The sequence below is a fragment of the Oncorhynchus nerka genome, linkage group LG20 (assembly GCF_034236695.1).
Source record: "Oncorhynchus nerka isolate Pitt River linkage group LG20, Oner_Uvic_2.0, whole genome shotgun sequence".
NCBI lineage: Eukaryota > Metazoa > Chordata > Actinopteri > Salmoniformes > Salmonidae > Oncorhynchus > Oncorhynchus nerka.
Genome location: NC_088415.1, coordinates 16528704 through 16552620, shown reverse-complemented (window position 1 = coordinate 16552620; position 23917 = coordinate 16528704). Strand labels below are relative to the sequence as shown.

Below are 23917 nucleotides of genomic sequence, written 5' to 3'. Positions count from 1 at the left end.
TAGCAGATCTATAATAGATAAAGCAGTCCAGTAGCTGATCTATAGTAGATAAAGCAGTCTAGTAGCAGATCAATAATATATCCAGCAGTCTAATCGAGGCCCTATAGCTGTGTAGTGTAGTAGCCTGGTAATGGCTCTACAGATTCAGAGACTCAGAATCTGGACCACTCTGTCCTTATAAAGCTACTCAGTAGAGAGAGGCTGTAGATTATAAGAGATAAAACCAACTAAATCCCTAGATCCGGATTGAGGGGTCAATAATTCAGGGGGGCTCAATTCCTGAGGGATCTCTGATTGCACTTTCCTTGATAGCTTTGCTGCATGATCCACTGCTAACTAGAGGAGTTGGAGAGGGCCTGCTGTTCCCAGGGACCACCTGTCAGTCAAACTGGCTTTGTGTAACACACTGTCCTTATGTGACATAAGAGGAACTTTAGATAACAATGGGACGTTGGGATTGGCTAGATATCCTGGGGTAATCTACAGTCCTTTCTACTGACTGAACAATGTTATGTCCCTTCATGGGTGAGGGAGGTTTTATCAAGGGCTTTATGATGTCACAGTAACTGAAACAATGATAGATTATAGACTTTTCCTAATGTTAACCTGTGGTTCCCAGAAAGAGGCAAAAGGGTTGTAGGAATTGAGTCTGTCTGTCTGTCTGTCTGTCTACACAGTATATGTGTACAGCTGACCTTTAACCCCATAATCCTAACACAGATGGAAGCAGCTCCAGGTAATTCAAACATGTTTATTGGTTGAAAATGTGTTGCACTCTACAGACATACATTAACGGTGTCATTGTCTACAAGCTAGCTAACAGAGGCATGGTCCAAGGCCACAACACTATACGCCAAATGCCATTCAGGCAGCCCAAGTTTATTGGGATACATACTGCAGGGGTTAAAACAACCAGACAAAATGTAAATGTGGTAAAAAATAAAACCAACAAAGAACAGATTACATATTCATTCTATATTAGTAACAGGTGAGTCAGACAATGATAATATCCATCACAGTGTGTCCTCCCTCTGTGGAATCTTAATGAAGGACATCAAGGGGTGTTACTGACTCATTTACATCCTGTTAGTCCCTGATTCAGACAGAGACAGTATCCACTGATCCAGACACCTTACCTGGTAACACTCTCAGAGGGTGGAGAAAACAGAGATTCCTGATGTATGGAAAGACTCTCTCAGTGAAAGTGTGTGTGAATGTGTGTAGATGTGTGTTATTGACAGGGTCAGAGAATGACAGCTTTCCTCCTTCCCAGTCTAGCTGCACTCTGATCCTCTGGGGATTCTGTCTCACTGTGAGGGGAGTGAGTGGCTTATTTGGTACATGTGTGTTATAATCACCACCACCAAACAACACACCCCAGGATCTATGCCAATAACCATTGTATCCCTTCCTCTGGACAGACTCTGTGATCACACCCAGGTCCCAGCCTTTATTCTTCCTAACATCAATGTCCCAGCTGTGTGTTCCTGAGTTAAAACCCTTAGAGCCCAGGACCATTCTATGGCCATCAAACCTCTCTGGGTTGTCAGGAAGCTGCTGTTTCTCATCACTGTATCTCACACTGGTCAGATCATCAGACAGGATGAGATCTGGGTGGGAAGTGTTGGGGTCCAGAGTCACTGGAGCTGGACAGAGAGAACACAAACACACTGGATTAATTCAAATGTAGGGGGAATATATTACTGCATATGATATATAATGCTATGTGTTGTATGTTTTGTGTTACATACACCACCATTCAAAAGATCGGGGTCATTTAGAAATGTCCTTGTTTTTGTAAAGAAAAGCACATTTCCTTTACCATTAAAATAAAATCTATTGATCAGAAATACAGTGTAGACATTGTTAATGTTGTAAATGACTATTGTAGCAAGAAACAGCTGATTTCTAATGGAAGATCTACATAGGCGTACAGAGACCCATTGTCAGCAACCATCACTCCTGTGTTCCAATGGTTTATCATTTTTAAAGGCTAATTGATCATTTGAAATCCCTTTTGCAATTATATTAGCACAGCTGAAAACTGTGGTGCTGATTAAAGGAAAGCCGTATCTCAGACTGGCCAATAAAAAGAAAAGAGTAAAATGGGCAAAAGAACACAGACACTGGACAGAGGAACTCTGCCTAGAAGGCCATCATCCCGGAGTCGCCTCTTCACTGTTGACGTTGAGACTGGACAGAGGAACTCTGCCTAGAAGGCCATCATCCCGGAGTCGCCTCTTCACTGTTGACGTTGAGACTGGGCAGAGGAACTCTGCCTAGAAGGCCAGCATCCCGGAGTCGCCTCTTCACTGTTGACGTTGAGACTGGACAGAGGAACTCTGCCTAGAAGGCCAGCATCCCGGAGTCGCCTCTTCACTGTTGACGTTGAGACTGGACAGAGGAACTCTGCCTAGAAGGCCATCATCCTTGAGTCACCTCTTCACTGTTGATGTTGTTTCCCAAACTAGACACTCTAATGTACTTGTCCTCTTGCTCAGTTGTGCACCGAGGTCTCCCACTCCTCTTTCCATTCTGGTTAGAGACAGTTGGCGCCAGAAGAAATGGCAGCAGTTTTACGGGGGTCCAGTCAATTGTGCTATTATGTGTTTTTTTTTGCGTTATTTGTAACTTATTTTGTACATAATGTTTCTGTCCCCATATTTTACAGCAAAAAGGAGCTTCTGGATATCAGGACAGCGATCACTCACCTCGGATCAGACTAAGATTTTTTTCTACAACAAAGACGACGCACAAGATATTCTCCAAACACCCCACAGGACCGACATCCCGGTTATTTGCAAGAGTAAGCGACGCAGGTACATAGGACAAAGAGCCGGATGCCTGGTCAGGCCCTGGCGAAGGTGACTGTGAAAGCTGCCGTTACCGTCAATACTACTCGCCAACGTGCAATGATTGGACAATAAATTAGACGAAGTACGATCACGAATATCCTACCAACGGGACATCAAAAACTGTAATATCCTATGTTTCATGGAATCGTGGCTGAATGACGACATGGATATTCAGCTAGCGGGATATACGCTGCACCGGCAAGATAGAACAGCACCCTCTGGTAAGCCGGGTGGGGGTGAGAATATTTGTAAACAACAGCTGGTGCACAAAATCTAAGGAAGTCTCTAGATTTTGCTCGCCTGAAGTAGAGTACATTGTGATAAATTGTAGGCCACCCTACTTGCCTACTTTTCATGACTGTTTATTTACCACCACAGACAGATGCTGGAACTAAGACCACACTCAGTCAGCTGTATAAGGAAATAAGCAAACAGGAAACCACTCACCCAGAGGTGGCGCTCCTAGTGGCCAAAGACCTTAACCTCTCTTGGGTAGGGGGCAGTATTTTCACGCCCGGATGAAAAGCGTTCCCAAAGTAAACTGCCTGTTACTCAGGCCCAAGCTATGATATGCATATAATTGGTAGATTTGGATAGAAAACACTCTAAAGTTTCTAAAACTGTTAAAACCTCTTAGTCCGCCCCATCCCGCATGCGGTATCGTTACTACAGCCTCAAGCTCATTAGCATAATGCAACGTTAGCGATTTTTAAAAATCGCAAATGAAACGAAATAAATATGCCTGTTCTCAAGCTTAGCCTTTTCTTAACAATCCTGTCGTCTCAGATTTTCAAAATATGCTTTAGAACCAGAGAAAATCACTAATTTGTGTAAGAGTGGTGATAGCTAGCTTAGCGTTAGCATTAGCATTTAGCACGCAACATATTCACAAAAACCAGCCAAGGAATCAAATAAAATAATTTACCTTTGAAGAACTTCAGATGTTTCAATGAGGAGACTCTCAGTTACATAGCAGATGTCCAGTTTTTCCTGAAAGATTCTTGTGTAGGACACATCGTTGCCTTTTGTTACTATGCATATGGCTACCGAAACTAACCGAAAATTCAGTCACCTACATGTCGAACTTTTTTCCGAATTAACTCCATAATATCGACTGAAACATGGAAAACGTTGTTTGAATCAATCCTGAAGGTGGTTTGTCATATTTCTCTCCATTGAAAGCACCGTCCTTGTAGCCTGGTTTGTTCTGAGATTTGAATGGAAAAATACCGGGACCTGACTTTTGCGCACCAATTGGCACGCAGACACCTAGCGGGACACCTGGTAAATGTAGTCTCTTATGGTCAATCTTCCAATGATATGCCTACAAATACGTCACAATGCTGCAGAGACCTTGGGGAAACAAGAGAAAGAGTCCGTTTATTCCTGTCGCATTCACAGCCATATAAGGCGATCATGGAAAACGTAGCCTCAGAAATCCTGTGCATTTCCTGGTTGGTCATACATCTTGGTTTTGCCCGAAACATTTGTTCTAAGGGACTCACAGTGAAAATCTTTGCATTTCTGGAAACGTAAGACTGTCTTCTTTCCAAAGCTATCAATTCCAAGCATATTCGAGCATCTTTTCGTGACAAAATATTGCGCTTAAAACGGGCACGTCTTTTTATCCAAAAATGAAATACTGCCCCTATAGGACTAACAGGTTAAAATTAGGTCTGTGAGTATAACAGAACTGATATGGAAGGCGAAACCCCGAGGACAAACCATCCCAAAAAAAAACAATATTTCAGTCTACCACTGTTTTCAATGGCTGTCATGTTTATTATAAGGCAAAATCCTCCCAGATTGCAGTTCCTATGGCTTCCACTAGATGTCAGTCTTTAGAAAGAGTTTCATGCTGGTTTTTGGAAAAATGAGCCAGAAAGTTTTTCTAGGTGGCTCCCATTTTGGCTGTAGTGTTTCCAAGCGCATGGAAGAGAGCGTGTTCTTTTGTATTTTTCTCCGGGTAAAGACAATAACGATTCTCCGTCTTAAATTTGATCGTTTATTTACGTATTAGGGTATCTAAGGTTTGATTATAAACGTTGTTTGACTTGTTTGGAAAAGTTTATTAGTAACGTTAGGGATTCATTTTGTATGCCTTTTGATGGAGGGAAACCGGTGGATTATTGACTGAAGCGTGCCAGCTAAACTGAGTTTTTATGGATATATATATTTTTTTATAAAGGACATTATCAAACAAAAGGACCATTTGTGATGTATCTGGGACCTTTTGGAGTGCCAACAGAAGAAGATCAAAGGTAAGGCATTTATTATATCGCTATTTCTGACTTTCGTGGCGCACCTGCCTGGTTGAAATATGTTTTTCATACTTTTGTATGCGGGGCGCTGTCCTCAGATAATTGCATGGTGTGCTTTCGCCGTAAAGCCTTTTTGAAATCTGACACAGCGGCTGGATTAACAAGAAGTTAAGCTTTATTTTGATGTATTACACTTGTGATTTTATGAAAGTTAAATCATTATAATTCTGTAGTTTGAATTTCGGACACATTTCACTGGATAAGTGAAATAAGAAGTTAATGCAGGGAAACTTAAATCAGTTCTACCAAATCTCTATCAACATGTTAAATGTGCAACCAGAGGGAAAAAAATTCTAGATCACCTGTAATCTACACACAAAGACGCGTACAAAGTTCTGCCTCCATTTGGTAAATCCAACCCCAACTCTATCCTCCTGATTCCTGCTTACAAGCTAAAATTAAAGCAGGAAGCACCAGTGACTCGGTCTATAAAAAAGTGGTCAGATGAAGCAGATGCTAAACTACAGGACTGTTTTGCTAGCACAGACTGGAACATGTTCCGGGATTCTTCCGATGGCATTGAGGAGTACACCACATCAGTCACTGGCTTTATCAATAAGTGCATCAAGGATGTCGTCCCCACCGTGACAGTACGTACATACCCCAACCAGAAGCCATGGATTACAGGCAACATTCACACTGAGCTAAAGGGCAGAGCTGCCGCTTTCAAGGTGCGGGACTCTAATCCGGACACTTACAAGAAATCCAGCTATGCCCTGCGACGAACCATCAAACAGGCAAAGCGTCAATACAGGGCTAAGATTGAATCATACTACACCGGCTCCGATGCTTGTCTCATGTGGCAGGGCTTGTAAACTATTACAGACTACAAAGGGAAGCACAGCTGCCAGCTGCCCAGTGACACGAGCCTACCAGAATAGCTAAATCACTTCGAGGCAAGCAACACTGAGGCATGCATGAGAGCATCAGCTGTTCCGGACGACTGTGTGATCACACTCTCCGTAGCCGATGTGAGTAAGACCTTTAAACAGGTCAACATACACAAGGCTGCGGGGCCAGATGGATTACCAGGACGTGTGATCCGGCCATGTGCTGACCAACTGGCAGGTGTCTTCACTGACATTTTCAACATGTCCCTGATTGAGCCTGTAATACCAACATGTTTCAAGCAGACCACCATAGTCCCTGTGCCCAAGAACACTAAGGCTACCTGCCTAAATCACAACAGACCTGTAGCACTCACGTCCGTAGCCATGAAGTGCTTTAAAAGGTTGGTAATGGCTCACATGAACACCATTATCCCAGAAACCCTAGACTCACTCCAATTTGCATACCGCCCAAACAGATCCACAGATGATGCAATATCTATTGCACTCCACACTGCCCTTTTCCACCTGGACAAAAGGAACACTTATGTGAGAATGCTATTCATTGACTACAGCTCAGCATTCAACACCATAGTACCCTCAAAGCTCACCACTAAGGATCCTGGGACTAAACACCTCCCTCTGCACCTGGATCCTGGACTTCCTGACGGGCCGCCCCCAGGTGGTGAGGGTAGGTAGCAACACATCTGCCACACTGATTCTCAACACTGGAGCTCCTCAGGGGTGCATGCTCAGCCTGTACTCCCTGTTCACCCTCGACTGCATGGCTAGGCACGACTCCAACACCATCATTAAGTTGGCAGATGACACAACAGTGGTAGGCATGATCACAGACAACGACAAGACAGCCTATAGGGAGGAGGTCAGAGACCTGGCCGTGTGGTACCAGAATAACAACCTATCCCTCAACGTAGCCAAGACTAAGGAGATGATTGTGGACTACAGGAAAAGGAGGACCGAGCATGCCCCCATTCTCATCGACGGGGCTGTAGTGGAGCAGGTTGAGAGCTTCAAGTTCCTTGGTGTCCACATCAACAACAAACTAGAATGGTCCAAACACACCAAGACAGTCATGAAGAGGGCACAACAAAGCCTATCCCCCTCAGGAAACTAAAAAGATTTGGCATAGGTCCTGAGATCCTCAAAAGGTTCTACAGCTGCACCATCGAGAGCATCCTGACTGGTTGCATCACTGCCTGGTACGGCAATTGCTCGGCCGCAAGGCACTACAGAGGGTAGTGCGTACAGCCCAGTACATCACTGGGGCTAAGCTGCCTACCATCCAGGACTTCTACACTAGGCGGTGTCAGAGGAAGGCCCTAAAAATTGTCAAAGACCCCAGCCACCCCAGTCATAGACTATTCTCTCTACTACCGCATGGCAAGCGGTACCGGAGTTTCAGAATGAAGTTCGTTGTTTCTGGCCATTTTGAGCCTTTAATCGAACCCACAAATGCTGATGCTCCAGATACTCAACTAGTCTAAAGAAGGACAGTTTTATTGCTTCTTTAGCGCAATAGTTTTCAGCTGTGCTAACATGTTTGCAAAAGGGTTTTCTAATGATCAATGAGCCTTTTAAAATGATAAACTTGGAATAGCTAACACAATGTGCCATTGGAACACAGGAGTGATGGTTGCTGATAATGGGCCTCAGTACGACTATGTAGATATTACATTAAAAGTCTGCCGTTTCCAGCTACAATAGTAATTTACAACATTAACAATGTCTGCACTGTATTTCTGATCAATTTGATGTTATTTTAATGGGAAATTTCTAAGTGACCCCAAACTTTTGAACGGTAGTGTATGTGCACATTTCGCTACAGTCGCAATAACATCCGCTAACCATGTGTATGTGACCAATAACATCCGCTAACCATGTGTATGTGACCAATAACATCCGCTAACCATGTGTATGTGACCAATAACATCCGCTAACCATGTGTATGTGACCAATAACATCCGCTAACCATGTGTATGTGACCAATAACATCCGCTAACCATGTGTATGTGACAAATAACATCCGCTAACCATGTGTATGTGACCAATAACATCCGCTAACCATGTGTATGTGACCAATAACATCCGCTAACCATGTGTATGTGACCAATAACATCCGCTAACCATGTGTATGTGACCAATAACATCCGCTAACCATGTGTATGTGACCAATAACATCCGCTAACCATGTGTATGTGACCAATAACATCCGCTAACCATGTGTATGTGACCAATAACATCCGCTAACCATGTGTATGTGACCAATAACATCCGCTAACCATGTGTATGTGACCAATAACATCCGCTAACCATGTGTATGTGACCAATAACATCCGCTAACCATGTGTATGTGACCAATAACATCCGCTAACCATGTGTATGTGACCAATAACATCCGCTAACCATGTGTATGTGACCAATAACATCCGCTAACCATGTGTATGTGACCAATAACATCCGCTAACCATGTGTATGTGACCAATAACATCCGCTAACCATGTGTATGTGACCAATAACATCCGCTAACCATGTGTATGTGACCAATAACATCCGCTAACCATGTGTATGTGACCAATAACATTTGATTTGATTACTTATTGGAAGATCCTCTGTAAATGTACAAAATAAATGTACAGTATGTAAGTAATTCTAAATATCATTCACTGTCTATTTTTTCATTATTGGAGAGTAATAGTGGTGGTCCAATATACAGTGTGTACAAAACATTTAATAACACCTTCCTAATATTTTCTGCAATCAGAACAGGCTCAATTCGTCAGGAAAGGACTCTAGAATGTGTCGGAAGCATTCCACAGGGATACTAGCCCATCCAATCCAATCCTGACTCCAATGCTTCAAACAGTTCTTTCAAGATGGCTGGATGTCCTTTGGGTGGTGGTGGCTCATACTTGATACTCACAGGAAACTGTTGAGCATGAAATCCCCATCCGTGTTGCAGCAGATCTTGACTAAAACTGGTGTGCCTGGCACCAACTACCACACCAAGTTCAAAGGCAATTCAATATCTTGTCTTGCCTATTCACCCTCTGAATGGCACAAAAAACGTTTCAACTGTCTCAAGGATTTAAAATCTTTCTTAAACTTGTCTCCTCCCCTTTACCTACACTGATTGAAGTGGATTTAACAAGTGACATCAATAACGAATCATGGCTTCACCTGGTCAGTCTAAATCATTGAAAGAGCTGGTGTTCTTAATGTTTTGTACACTCAGTGTTTAATACCCATTATATCTCAAAGACCTACTCACTGTAGTGAACTACTCCCTGCATCTTCTTCCAGACTCTGAACTGCAGGTTTCCCAGGTGCTTTGCCACATCGATCAGCGCTCCTGAAACCCTCTCTGGATCTGGCAGTGTACACTGGGCTCTGGAAGAACATTCAGGAGTCAGTGTTGCTGTGGGGTTTGATACAGAACCACAGAGAAGAGAGAGACATAATAAAGTCCCATTACCTTTTCACTGTATCCTTGTAGTTCTGTTGGGAAACAAAATAACACGTTAATAGATGTATTGATCTTAGAAAATCAATTACTACAATATTTATTTCAGAATTGATATGGCAGTTGATTTATCAGAGGTAGATTAGTCCTTACCTGCAGGAATGAGATGTCCTCAGCTCCCAGCTCTTCTTCTATGGTTCTGATTGTGTCTGAAAGTGATGATATCTCTCTGCTCATCTTCTCAATCTTCTTCTTCATCATCTGACTCTTCTGCTCCTCTTCCTCCTTCAGTTCAGCTATCCTGGCTCTCTCTTCATGATATAGAAACTGATGAAGCTTCTCAAACCTCATCTTAATCAGCCTCTCTGTGTGCTGGGTCTGGCTCTGGAGACAGTAGAGAGGAATGTCAAAGAAATCATCAATATCAATATTCCACAGGGTTATGATGAATCTTCACCATATCATTGTATCTCAGCTTCACTCTGTATTCTTACCTTGATGTGGTTGGCTGTTTGATCACAGCTCAGTTTAACTTCTCTGAAGACCTTCATCTTCTCCTGTAAGGGCTCCAGTGCAGTCTTGAGTTCCTCCTGGAATGAAACATCATTATAAAGAGGTGCTGTGTGTAAAAGGAGTGGATTGGCACACAGATCTTCATTCACATTGACTGTATGCACATACAAAAACACAATTAGGTGGGAGCTTATATTCTAACATATACAAGTGTGTATTAATACACATGTGAATTGGAAGGGTGGTTTCTGTATATCCCAACTCCACCTGAGACACCCTTGGAGAGGATGGTAAAGGTCTGCTATTATCAACAGTGACCCATGGGTGGCTACCTGCTACCTACATACTGTAAGTCAAATCAAATCCAACTTTCTTTGTCACATGCGCCAAATACAACAAGTGTAGACTTTACCATGAAATGCTAACTTAACTGACAAGCCCTTAACCAACAGTGCCGTTCAAGAAGAGTTAAGAAAATATTTACCAAGTAGACTAAAATAAAAAGTAATAATAAAAGTAACACAATAAGAATAACAATAACGAGGCTTTATACAGGGGGTACCGGTACTGAGTCAGTGTGGAGGCTATATACAGGGGGCACCGGTACTGAGTCAGTGTGGAGGCTATATACAGGGGGCACCGGTACGAAGTCAGTGTGGAAGCTATATACAGGGGGCACCGGTACGAAGTCAGTGTGGAAGCTATATACAGGGGGCACCGGTACGAAGTCAGTGTGGAAGCTATATACAGGGGGTACCGGTACCGAGTCAATGTGGAAGCTATATACAGGGGGCACCGGTACCGATTTTGTTAATTGTAGTGATAAATACATCTCCTACCTTATGATCCAGTACAGCTTCATCTATTGGGCAGCAGTCATGGCTTTTATGCTTTTTGGAAGTTTGACACACAAAACAGATGGGCTGTTTATCCTCCAGACAGAAGAGCTTGAGTTTCTCACTGTGTTGACTGCAGAGCACCTCAGGCCCTGCTGAAGCTCTCTGGCTTCTATCGTGTAAGTAGGCCTCACACAGATTCTTTAAAACCAGGTTGCAGGGGGGGAATTCCATTGATGATTTCTTTCTGCAGACTGGACATTCCCAAGATGTCTTCTGTTTCCAGTATTCCTCCAGACAGGCTTTACAGAAGCTGTGGCTACACAACAGGACCACAGGATCCTTGAAGATGTCACAGCATACTGGACAGGAGAAATCAACCTCGGAGAGAGAAGCTTTAGAGGCCATTTCTCACTGCTTATCTCTGTAATGAAGGTTTACTTTCACTTCTGACTTCTGAACTCTTTTGACTAAGGTTTTGAAAACTCATCTGAACTTAGAAATCTCTGTTTTCCTGACGGTGTTCCTTAGTCTTCAATTGTTGTTTTGATTCTTGGTTGTTTACAAAGAATTCTAAATAGCTGAATGTTACAGCGCTGTTCTGTTGTGAGCTTTTCTCCTTCCTGTTAAGCAGGAGTAGGGTGGAGCTCTCTGCTGAGTTGTCTTTATATCAGTTTGAGTCTGTGCAGGACACTTCCACTAGATGTCAGTGTTTACTTAAATATAACTGGATTTTATTGCTTCAAAAGTCCAGGTTTATGAAATTTACCAAATAAACTGATCTAAGGTTTCTCCTCATCTGACTTGACTGTTAGCTGAATACTGACTATCTATGTCTCTAGTCAATTCAGCACCATAGACGGCAACTGTATGGAAGTGCAAAGCAGTCAACTTCAGCAGCTGAAACTCCTACATTGGACTGGAGTTTACATTCAGTCTGCCAAGAGCAAGATGGTGACTCCACACAACAAACCAACTACCCAAACAAGAGCCTGGAGTTGTGTTTGTGAATGTGTGCTTGTGTATGTACGTGTGTGTGCATGTATGTGTACACAGTATTTGTGTGCAGCTGATCTTAATTTAACCCCATGATCCAACACAGATGGAAGACAGTTGAGATAATTGAACATGTTAATTTGATGAAAATGTGTTACAATCCATAGACATGTGTTACATGTGTTGGTGTTAAATATGCTAGTTAACGGAGTCTTGGTCCAAGAACCCAACACTGTACAGCAAATGTTTTTCAGGAAGCCCAAGTGTATTGGGATACATGCCAGTGTTAACATAACCAGTGACAACATCTAAATGTGGTAAAAAGAAAACCCAACAACCAACAGGTGACATTTATATTCTATAACAGTGATGACTACCACTGTTTGACCAATCTCTGTTAACACACAAATAAAATGTTGGGAAACTTGGTCAGATGTTAGAGATTACTGTCTGACAGGTGAAAGTGTTAGATAAATAGTATTAATATTGATTATTGTATAGTAACAGTGATTATTGTAATATGAATAATGGTTATTGTAATATTAATAGTGATTATTGTAATATTAATAGTGATTATTGTAATATTAATAGTGGTTATTGTAATATTAATAGTGGTTATTGTAATATGAATAATGGTTATTGTAATATGAATAGTGATTATTGTAATATGAATAGTGATTATTGTAATATGAATAGTGATTATTGTAATATTAATAGTGGTTATTGTAATATTAATAATGGTTATTCTAATATGAATAGTGATTATTGTAATATTAATAGTGATTATTGTAATATTAATAGTGATTATTGTAATATTAATAATGATTATTCTAATATTAATAGTGATTATTGTAATATGAATAGTGATTATTGTAATATGAATAGTGATTATTGTAATATTAATAGTGATTATTGTAATATTAATAGTGATTATAGTCATATGAATAATGATTATTGTAATATGAATAATGACTATTGTAATATTAACAGTGATTATTGTGATGGAGTATTATAAGAGTGACGATTTTCTGACAGGTGCAAGTGTTTCAGCAGGAGTGTTCTTAATGGAGGAAGATCCAGACAGACTCTGGGTTCACACCCAGGCACCAGAATGTATTCTCCCCAACATCAATGTCCCAGCTGTGTGCTCCTGAGTTCATGGACGAAGGTCCCCTCTACTACATCACAGTGTGTCCTCCCTCTGTCAGAATCTTAATGAAGGACATCAGTGAGTGTTACTGACTCATTTACATCCTGTTAGTCCCTGATTCAGACAAAGACAGTATCCACTGATACAGACACCTTCCCTGGTAAAACCCTGAGAGGGAGGGGACAAAAGCCAGTGCAGATGAATGGAAGGACTCTCTCAGTGAAAGTGTGTGTGAATGTGTGTAGATGTGTGTTATTGACAGGGTCAGAGAATGACAGCTTTCCTCCTTCCCAGTCTAGCTGCACTCTGATCCTCTGGGGATTCTGTCTCACTATGAGGGGAGTGAGTGGCTGCTTTGGTACATGTGTTTTATAATCACCACCACCAAACAACACACCCCAGGATCCATCCCAATATCCACTGTCTCCCTTCCTCTGGACAGACTCTGTGATCACACCCAGGTACCAGTACATATTCTCCCCAACATCAATGTCCCAGCTGTGTGTTCCTGAGTTAAAACCCTCAAAACCCAGGACAGTTTCTTCCTCATCAAACCTCTCTGGGTTTTCAGGAAGCTGCTGTTTCTCATCACTGTATCTCACACTGGTCAGATCATCAGACAGGATGAGATGTGGGTGGGAAGTGTTGGGGTCCAGAGTCACTGGAGCTGGACAGAGAGAACACAAACACACTATGTTAATTAATATGAAGGGGGAATACATTACTGTATATGATATATAATGCTATGTGTTGTATGTTTTGTGTTATATTGTAACGTTCGTCGTTGGAAGAAAGAGAGGAGGACCAAGGTGTAGCGTGGTAAGTATTCATTATACCTTTTACGAATACAAAAAAAATAAACACGATAAACGAAACAGTCCTGAACGGTGAACTAAAACACAGAACAGAAAATAAACACCCACAACTCAAACGTGAAACCAGGCTACCTAAGTATGCTTCTCAATCGGGGACAACGATTGACAGCTGCCTCTGATTGAGAACCATACCAGGCCAAACACAGAAATCCCAAATCATATAAAAAAGAACATAGACAACTCACCCAATTCACGCCCTGACCATACTAAAAACAAAGACATAACAAAATAACTAAGGTCAGAATGTGATAGTACCCTCCCCCCCCCAAAACCTGAACCTATTGGGGAGGGTCTGGGTGGATGTCTGTCCGCGGTGGTGGCTCTCGCCACCGACCTCGGACTGGGGACTCTAGCAATGGGTCCCTAATGGACGGGAAATTCCGGCAGCACCGGACAGGCGGGAGACTCCGGCAGCTCCAGAGTGAAGGGCGATTTCGGCAGTGCCGGAGTGACGGACGGCTCTGGCAGCTCAGGACAGACGGGAGACTCTGGCAGCTCAGGACAGACGGGAGACTCTGGCAGCTCAGGACACATGGGAGCACCTGTAGGGAGGAGACGGAGAGACAGCCTGGTGCAAGAGGCTGCCACCGGAGGGCTGGTGCGTGGAGGTGGCCCTGGATAGACCGGACCGTGAAGGCGCACTGGAGGTCTCGAGCACCGAGCCTGCCCAACCTTACCTGCTCCCCGTAGCCAGGCCAGGCCAGTGCGGCGAGGTGGAATAGCCCGCACTGGGCTGTGCTGGCGAACCGGGAACACCATGCGTGGGGCTGGTGTCATGTACCCCGGCCCGAGGAGACGCGCTGGAGACCAGATGCGCTGAGCCGGCTTCATGGCACCTGGCTCGATGCCCACTCTAGCCCGGCCGATACGAGGCGCTGCTATGTACGGCACCGGGCTATGCCTGCACACCGGGGACACCGTGCGCCTCACGGCATAACACGGTGCCTGCCCGGCCCCTCTCTCTCCACGGTAAGCACGGGGAGTTGGCTCAGGTCTCCTACCTGACTTAGCCACACTCCCCGTGTGCCGCCCCACAAGACATTTTTGGGGCTGCATCTCGGGCTTCCAACCTCCTCATACCGCCGCCTCTCCGCTTTCGCTGCCCCCAGCTCTGCCTTGGGGCGGCGATATTCACCAGCCTGTGCCCAGGGTCCCTTGCCGTCCAGAATCTCCTCCCATGTCCAGGAGTCCTGAGATCGCTGCTGCTGCCCGTTACCACGCTGCTTGACCCTTTGGTGGTGGGTGTTTCTGTAATAGTTGTCTTCTTCCTCTAACGAGGAGGAGTAGTAAGGATCGGAGGACCAATGCACAGCGTGGTACGTGTTCATGCTCTTTATTAAACCAAACGAACACTGAAACAAAACAATAAACGACACATGAAATAACCAACCGAAACCGTTCTGTGTGGTACAAACACTGACACGGAAATTAAACACCCACAAAACACAAGTGGGAAACCAGGCTACCTAAGTATGATTCTCAATCAGGGACAACGATTGACAACTGCCTCTGATTGAGAACCATGCCAGGCCAAACACAGAAATCCCAAATCATAGAAAAAAGAACATAGACAACCCACCCAACTCACGCCCTGACCATACTAAAACAAAGACAAAAGAACTAAGGTCAGAACGTGACATATATACATTATACATTACATAGACATATATTCATTAAAACTTGTTTTTCAACCACTCCACAAATGTCTTGTTAACAAACTATAGTTTTGGCAAGTCGGTTAGGACATCTACTTTGTGCATGACACAAGTAATTTTTCCAACAATAGTTTACAGACAGATTATTTCACTTATAATTCACTGTATCACAATTCCAGTGGGTCAGAAGTTTACATACACTAAGTTGACTGTGCCTTTAAACAGCTTGGAAAATTCCAGAAAATGTCATGGCTTTATAATCTTCTGCTCGGCTAATTGACATCATTTGAGTCAATTGGAGGTGTACCTGTGGATGTATTTCAAGGCCTACCTTCAAACTCAGGGCCTCTTTGCTTGACATCATTGGAAAATCAAAAGAAATCAGCCAAGCCCTCAGAAAAAAAATTGTACACCTCCACAAGTCTGGTTCATCCTTGGGAGCAATTGCCAAACGCCTGAAGGTACCACGTTCATCTGTACAAACAATAGTACCCAAATATAAACACCATGGGACCACGCAGCCGTCATACCTCTCAGGAAGGAGACAAGTTCTGTCTCCTAGAGATGAAAGTACTTTGGTGTGAATAGTGCAAATCAATCCCAGAACAACAGCAAAGGACCTTGTGAAGATGCTGGAGGAAACAGGCACAAAAGTATCTATATCCAGAGTAAAACAAGTCCTATATCAAATCAAAGTGTATTTGTCACGTGCACCGAATACAACAGGTGTTGGTAGACCTTACAGTGAAATGCATACTTACAGGCTCTAACCAATAGTGCGGAGATAAAAATTTAAAAAAGTATGTGTGTGTGTGTGTGTGTGTGTGTGTAGGTAAGTAAAGAATTAAAACAACAGTAAAAAGACATTTGAAAATAAGAGTAGCAAGGGTATATACAGACACTGGTTAGTCACGCTTATTGAGGTGGTATGTACATGTGGGTATGGTTAAAGTGACTATGCATATATGATGAACAGAGAGTAGCAGTAACGTAAAAAGAGGGGTTGGCGGGTGGTGGGACACAATGCAGACATAACCTGAAAGGCCGCTCAGCTAGGAAGAAGCCACTGCTCCAAAACCGCCATAAAAATGCCAGACTACGGTTTGCAACTGCACATGGGGACAAAGATCGTACTTTTTGGAGAAATGTCCTCCGGTCTGATGAAACAAGACCAGAATTGTTTGGCCATAATGACCATCGTTATGTTTGGAGGAAAAAGAGGGAGGCTTGCAAGCCGAAGAACACCATCCCAACCGTGAAGCACGGGGGTGGCAGCATCATGTTGTGGGGGTGGCAGCATCATGTTGTGGGGGTGCTTTGCTGCAGCAGGGACTGGTGCACTTCTCAAAATAGATGGCATCATGAGGTAGGAAAATTATGTGGATATATTGAAGCAACATCTCAAGACATCAGTCAGGAAGTTAAAGCTTGGTCGCAAATGGGTCTTCCAAATGGACAATGACCCCAAGCATACTTCCAAAGTTGTGTCAAAATGGTTTAAGGACAACATAGTCAAGGTAATGGAGTGGCCATCACAAAGCCCTGACCTCAATCCCATAGAAAAATGGTGGGCAGAACTAAAAAAGCATGTGCGAGCGAGGAGGCCTATACAAACTGGCGGCTCTGGCTATTCCACCTCGCCGCACTGGCCTGGCTACGGGGAGCATTCCTTCTGACAGTTACACCAGCTCTGTCAGGAGGAATGGGCCAAAATTCACCCACCTTATTGTGGGAAGCTTGTGGAAGGCTACCCAAAACATTTGCCTTTAAATTGTTTAACTTGTCAATGTTACCAAATATCAATTGAGTGTATGTAAACTTCTGACCCACTGGGAATGTGATGAAAGAAATAAAAGCTGAAATAAATAATTCTCTCTACTATTATTCTGACATTTCACATTCTTAAAATAAAGTGGTGATCCTAACTGACCTAAAACAGGGAATTTTTACTAGGATTAAATGTCAGGAATTGTGAAAAACTGAGTATAAATGCATTTGGCTAAGGTGCATATAAACTTCTGACTTCAACTGTATGTGCACATTACTTATTGGAAGATCCTCTGAAAATGTACAAAGCAAATGTATGTTTTTTAAAATGTAGGTTGTGCTGCCATCCTCCTAGAAGGTGACAGATTATTTTATGGTTTCAATGGATTTAAATTGATACAATGGTTTAAATGGATTTTCATTGTGTTCCATTGTGTTTTTCGCCCCCTAGTGGAACTTTCTGGTACTTAGACTGTAAGGAAAACAGGAAGAGAAATGCAGAAGGAAACAGGAGGAGACGCCGAGAAGCTAAAAACAACGCAACGGTGCAGGTCTTTCAGTGTAGATCTCTTATCACGCTTCAGCCTCGTAAAATATTTGTTTGTAAGTTCGATTCAAGCATATTGCTAGTGATGATACTCTTGTTATTGATAGAATTTCTTACATATCAATGTTGGTTACATTTACTCACACATTGCCTTGCCTTTCATGTATGCCGTCAGCTGTATTACTTTGCACGTGCGTCATGCAAACAAATGGTCAAATATACCATTTTGTAGTTTTGTTACTGTTTCTAGTGTTATATGCATTGTTATTCTACAGAGATGGTTGTATATTATTAGCGTAATGAAAGGAGTTAGCCAATTACCATATGAGTAACAATTAGCTATATGCTTTGGTATCATGCCAGAGTCATGGTACTGTAACAACCCGGGGTTTATAATCGCGGAAATCGACTCTGCGGTTTGAACATGCTTTTGCGGCACGGTCGATAGCGCGCTGGACTTCGGGCTAGAAGGTCGAGGGTTCGAGGTCTGTTTCATTACAGTACCTTAGCACGTGCTTTGTATTTATGCAACTTCAAATGTTTAATGTACAGCTACAGTATGTCGACGTGAATTGAATACTAAAGTATATTCTTTTCTATATTTTGCAGTTTCACAACATAAACATTTTCAATATATTCATTCAAGAAAAGTCAGGCCTTGGGAGTTTTATTGAAGACTTAGTTGTTAGCTATCTGTCTAGTTTTGCATGGGAACGCAACTCAAGGGCAGAATATAGGTAATTCTAAATATCATTCACTCTCAATTTTTTTCAGTATTGGAGAGTTACAGTATTGGTCCAATATACACCGTGTACAAAACATTTAAGAACACATTCCTAATATTCAGTTTGCTGGCCCATGTTGAATCCAATGCTTCCCATAGTGGACTATTGTAGATATTCACGGGAAAATGTTGAGCGTGAAAAGCCCAGCAGTGTTGCAGTTCTTGACCCTGGCACCAACTACCATACCCATTCAAAGGCACTTACATATTTCGTCTAAAAAGCCCAGCAGTGTTGCAGTTCTTGACACAAACCAGTGCCCCTGGCAACAACTACCATACCCATTCAAAGGCACATGCATATTTCGTCTAAAAAGCCCAGCAGTGTTGCAGTTCTTGACACAAACCAGTGCCCCTGGCAACAACTACCATACCCATTCAAAGGCACATGCATATTTCGTCTTGCCTATTCCCCCTGTGAATGGCACACAAACACAATCCATTTCTCAACTGTCTCAAGGACTAAAAATACTTCTTAAACCTGTCTCCTCCCCTTTATCTACACTGATTGAAGTGGATTTAACAAGTGACATCAATAAGGGATCATAGCTTTATCTTTGAAAGAGCTGTTGTTCTTAATGTTTTGTACACTCAGTGTTTAATACCCATTATATCTCAAAGACCTACTCACTGTAGTGAACTACTCCATGCATCTTCTTCCAGACTCTGAACTGCAGGTTTCCCAGGTGCTTTGCCACATCGATCAGCGCTCCTGAAACCCTCTCTGGATCTGGCAGTGTACACTGGGCTCTGGAAGAACATTCAGGAGTCAGTGTTGCTGTGGGGTTTGATACAGAACCACAGAGAAGAGAGAGACATAATAAAGTCCCATTACCTTTTCACTGTATCCTTGTAGTTCTGTTGGGAAACAAAATAACATGTTAATAGATGTATTGATCTTAGAAAATCAATTACTACAATATTTATTTCATAATTGATACGGCTGTTGATTTATCAGAGGTAGATTAGTCCTTACCTGCAGGAATGAGATGTCCTCAGCTCCCAGCTCTTCTTCTATGGTTCTGATTGTGTCTGAAAGTGATGATATCTCTCTGCTCATCTTCTCAATCTTCTTCTTCATCATCTGACTCTTCTGCTCCTCTTCCTCCTTCAGTTCAGCTATCCTGGCTCTCTCTTCCTCATGTAGAAACTGATGAAGCTTCTCAAACCTCATCTTAATCAGCCTCTCTGTGTGCTGGGCCTGGCTCTGGAGACAGTAGAGAGGAATGTCAAAGAAATCATCAATATCTATAATTCCACAGGGTTATGATAAATCTTCACAGTATCATTGTATCTCAGCTTCACTCTGTATTCCTACCTTGATGTGGTTGGCTGTTTGATCACAGCTCAGTTTAACTTCTCCAAAGACCTTCAATTTCTCCTGTAAGGGCTTCAGTGAAGTCTTGAGTTCCTCCTAGAATGAAACAACATTTTAACGATATGCTGTGGGTAAAAGGAGTGGATTCACACAGATCTTCATTCACATTCCACAATATATGCTGTAAGTCAAGTAGTGTTAAATACATCTCCTACCTTATGATCCATTACAGCTTCATCTATTGGGCAGCAGTCATGACTTTTATGCTTTTTGGAAGTTTGACACACCAAACAGATGGGCTGTTTATCCTCCAGACAGAAGAGCTTGAGTTTCTCACTGTGTTGACTGCAGAGCACCTCAGGCCCTGCTGAAGCTCTCTGGCTTCTATCGTGTAAGTAGGCCTCACACAGATTCTTTAAAACCAGGTTGCAGGGGGGGAATTCCATTGATGATTTTTTTCTGCAGACTGGACATTCCCAAGATGTCTTCTGTTTCCAGTATTCCTCCAGACAGGCTTTACAGAAGCTGTGGCTACACAACAGGACCACAGGATCCTTGAAGATGTCACAGCATACTGGACAGGAGAAATCATCCTCGGAGAGAGAAGCTTTAGAGGCCATTTCTCACTGCTTATCTCTGTTATGGCTTTTTGAATTGAAGGTTTAGTTTCACTTTTGATGAATGTTTACTCTTGAAAAGTCAACTGAACTCAGAAATCTGTTTTACCTGCCGTTGTTTCTTAGTCTTGAATCGTTGTTTTGATTGTTTACAAATATTATTGGTCATCCTATATGTCATATCAGTTTAGCTGAATGCTGAATGTTACAGCGCTGTTCTGTTGTGAGCTTTGCTCCTTCCTGCTAAACAGGTTAGTCAGCGGTGGGGCTCTCTGCTGAGTTGTCATTTATATTAGCTTGAGTCTGTGCAGGACACTTCCACTAGATGTCAGTGTTTGGTTAAATATAACCTGATTTTTATGGTCCAATGTAACCGCTTTTGTCTCAATTTCAAATAATTTCTGTGTAATTTAAAAATATATAAAATAGCTTCTTAGCAAAGAGCAATTTCTCATGTATTCGTTTTGCTTGGACTGTCTGGGAGTGGTCTTAGTGGGAAAGGGAAACATGAAAACTAGCTGTTATTGGAAGAGAGGATTTGGTCTTATTGTCACCAGGAAGGCCAAAACTCCATCCCACCAGGCCAAAACTCCATCCCACCAGGCCAAAACTCCATCCCACCAGGCCAAAACTCCATCCCACCAGACCAAAACACCATCCCACCAGGCCAAAACTCCATCCCACCAGGCCAAAACTCCATCCCACCAGGCCAAAACTCCATCCCACCAGGCCAAAACTCCATTCCCCCAAAACAGACTGAAGTTTCAGGCGGTCTTTTCAAGCAGCTCTTACTCTAAAAGGGCATTGTCATAATTTTCATAATTTCACAGTGTTATTACAACCACATAGTGTGGAAACATATACAATGCAGGAAATCATATTTTTGACCGTACTGGGCCTTTAATGCAGCAAAACGCTAAGTGTATATTTTCTCATTTAAATTCTATCTGGTCAATTCAGCACCATGGACAGCAACTGTATGAAGTGAAAAGCAGTTGAAACTCCGACATTGGATAAGCTTTTACATTCAGTCTGCCTAGAGCAAGATGTTGACTCCACCCCAATGTACTAATTCTTTGAATAATGTGGATAAACAGGTATACTTTATACTGATATTTCTGACCTATTTCCAATATTTAACTTCTCGCTGGCAGCTGGAAATGAAAAGGCGGGAATGGAGAATATCTAACAAACGTAATTCTGAGCGGTTAAAGATGTCCCTGGACAATATGTCATGGGAAATGTTTATATTCATCCCAATGAGGAGTGTGCTTACCAGACATTTCTCAAATCCTTCAATTCTGTACTAATCCTTAAATCTCCAATTAAAAAAAAAATAACTATAAAAATGTGCTCACCAATTCTACCCCCCTGTATTATGCTTATTATAAAAAGTTCAAATACAAATTTACCCATCTACTCAGGATAAAAATAATTTTACTAGCAAATTCCTCAAACAATATAAAGTAAACTTGGCTTCTACAGTTATCCCATCTCAATGTAATGTTGAGAATAAGACCTATAATGATCCTGATGTTATCTCATTTGAATGTAACTTTTTTTTCGTGAATGTGGGTTCCCCTCTGTCAACGAAAATCTGGGAAATGTATGCAAATCCCTTAGATAACGTGACGGGACATTTCCCTTTTGTGCTTCAGTTTGATCCACCTGATGACGGCAGGCCATCATTGTAAATAAGAATTTGTTCCTAACTGACTTGCGTAGTTAAAAACTTCTTCAGGATCTGTGTGTCCCCCACGAGACAGTTGAGCTAACTTAGGCTAATGCGTTTAGCATGAGGTTCTAAGTAACAAGAAATCTTCCCAGGACATAAACATATCTGATATTGGCAGAAAGATTAAACTTTTGTTAATCTAACTGTACTGTCCAAGTTACAGTAGCTATTACAGTGAAATAATACCATGCTATTGTTTGAGGAGAGCGCACAGCTATGAACTTGAAAAGTTATTAATAAACCAATTAGGCACGTTTAGGCAGTCTTGATACCACACTTTTAACAGAAATGAAATGGTTCATTGGATCAGTCTAAAACTTTACACATACACTGCTGCCATCTGGTGGCCAAAATCTAAATTGTGCCTTGGCTGGAATAATACATTACAGCCGTTCTCTTGCATTTCAAAGATGATGGTACAAAAAAAACATTTCCACAAACTTCAAAGAGTTTCCTTTCAAATGGTATCAAGAATATGCATATCCTTGCTTCAATGCCTGAGCTACAGGCAGTGAGATTTGTGTTTGTCATTTTAAGCAAAACATTAAAAAAGGGGCGGCTCCTTAATTAAATTAAGGTTAAAAACATTTTTAAAAATGTAATGGAGGTGATGGAGGTCATTGGTAACTTTAAGCTATCATCGGCTGGTAATGATGAGGTGCCTTTTTGGAGAAATCTGTGTCTTCCTTGATGATTGAGCCTCTAACATGCTGTATATATTCACCAAATCAATGCAAACTGGTATTGTTCCTAAAGATTTGAAAATTGCCAAAGTTATCCCCATCTCTAAATCTCGGGATACAAGACATTTGACACATTATCACCCAATATCTGTACTATCATGCTGTTCTAAAATACTAGAGAAACTGATGTATGAAATTATTTTTTAACATTTAAACTACTTTATGTTATATGAGCACCAATATGTTTTTTGTAAAAACTTCTCCACAGATGACTCTTTTACAACGTGGACAAAATCTTAACAGCCCTGAACAGTAATGAATATGCTCTTGGCATCCTTCTACATTTATCAAAAGCTTTTGACACGGTTGATCATGAAATATTACTTATTAAATTGCATTATTATGGTTTCCATGATTGTACATAGAAATAGCTTTTTTAGACATTTAAATGGCTTTATAATTATGTTTATGATAGAAACCATTTCTATATGCAAAGGATTGTTTATCTACCAGGGCAAAGATATCTTGTGGTGTTCCACAGGGTTCGATCCTGGGACCATTGTTATTTCTAATCTATATTAATGACCTTGCTGCTGTGTCTTCTATCATACTTCCAATTATTTTAGCTGATGATACCAACTTGATTTTATCACACAAGAATTTTGATTCACTAATCAATGAAGCTAACTCAGGCTTGGCCAAATCTGAATGGTTCCATATAAACAAATCATCTTTAAATGTAAAATCCAACTTAATTGCATTCACTTGTAGGAATTAGAAATAAATATATATTTAAAAAAAGCCAGAATCTCAATTGGTGGGAATTAAATGGACCAGGTTTCATTAAATAAAAAATAGAATACATTTTTAATTGTTACATGCGCCAGTCAAAACTGATGTAGACTTTACCCTTAAATGTTTGCTTACGAGCCAATCTCAATGATGCAGAGTAATAAAACA

General features: G+C 41.8%; 2 protein-coding genes and 1 long non-coding RNA gene across 5 annotated transcripts; 1 reads left to right on the top strand and 2 right to left on the bottom strand.

Annotated features, from left to right (window-relative positions):
* Positions 1–737: 737 nt before the first annotated feature.
* Positions 738–11242, bottom strand: LOC115101984 (zinc-binding protein A33-like). The gene is made up of 6 exons (XM_029621448.2): positions 10837–11242; positions 9979–10074; positions 9638–9868; positions 9497–9519; positions 9293–9411; positions 738–1646 (listed from the first exon to the last, which is right to left on the bottom strand). Exons 1-6 carry the CDS (start codon positions 11239–11241, stop codon positions 1099–1101), a joined length of 1422 nt encoding a protein of 473 aa, XP_029477308.1. The 5' UTR covers position 11242; the 3' UTR covers positions 738–1098.
* A 704-nt stretch (positions 11243–11946) lies between these two features.
* LOC115101985 (zinc-binding protein A33-like) lies at positions 11947–20542 on the bottom strand. Its single transcript, XM_029621449.2, has 6 exons — positions 20138–20542; positions 19923–20018; positions 19581–19811; positions 19440–19462; positions 19236–19354; positions 11947–13646 (listed from the first exon to the last, which is right to left on the bottom strand). Exons 1-6 carry the CDS (start codon positions 20540–20542, stop codon positions 13099–13101), a joined length of 1422 nt encoding a protein of 473 aa, XP_029477309.1. The 3' UTR covers positions 11947–13098.
* On the top strand, positions 17761–20982 carry LOC115101988 (uncharacterized). Of its 3 annotated transcripts, none has more exons than XR_010460130.1 (5): positions 17761–17879; positions 18433–18560; positions 19268–20105; positions 20200–20313; positions 20388–20982. It is a non-coding gene; the product is annotated as an uncharacterized LOC115101988 (long non-coding RNA). The 3 variants fall into 3 exon arrangements; XR_003859390.2 differs by lacking the exon at positions 18433–18560 and having other exon boundaries at positions 17762–17879; positions 19268–19448; positions 19951–20105; XR_003859388.2 differs by lacking the exon at positions 18433–18560.
* The last annotated feature ends 2935 nt before the right edge of the window (positions 20983–23917 follow it).

Bases quoted from the DNA above. Each gene is read 5' to 3' on its own strand.
- LOC115101985 (XM_029621449.2), bottom strand. From the start codon at position 20,542: ATGGCCTCTAAAGCTTCTCTCTCCGAGGATGATTTCTCCTGTCCAGTA. The intron at 19,463-19,580 runs GTAAGGACTAAT...GTTTCCCAACAG, and splicing joins AGGACATCTCATTCCTGCAG to AACTACAAGGATACAGTGAA. The intron at 13,647-19,235 runs GTGAGTAGGTCT...CTCTCTGTCCAG, and splicing joins GCATGGAGTAGTTCACTACA to CTCCAGTGACTCTGGACCCC.
- LOC115101984 (XM_029621448.2), bottom strand. From the start codon at position 11,241: ATGGCCTCTAAAGCTTCTCTCTCCGAGGTTGATTTCTCCTGTCCAGTA. The intron at 10,075-10,836 runs GTAGGAGATGTA...GTTTCATTCCAG, and splicing joins AAGCTGTACTGGATCATAAG to GAGGAACTCAAGACTGCACT. The intron at 9,520-9,637 runs GTAAGGACTAAT...GTTTCCCAACAG, and splicing joins AGGACATCTCATTCCTGCAG to AACTACAAGGATACAGTGAA.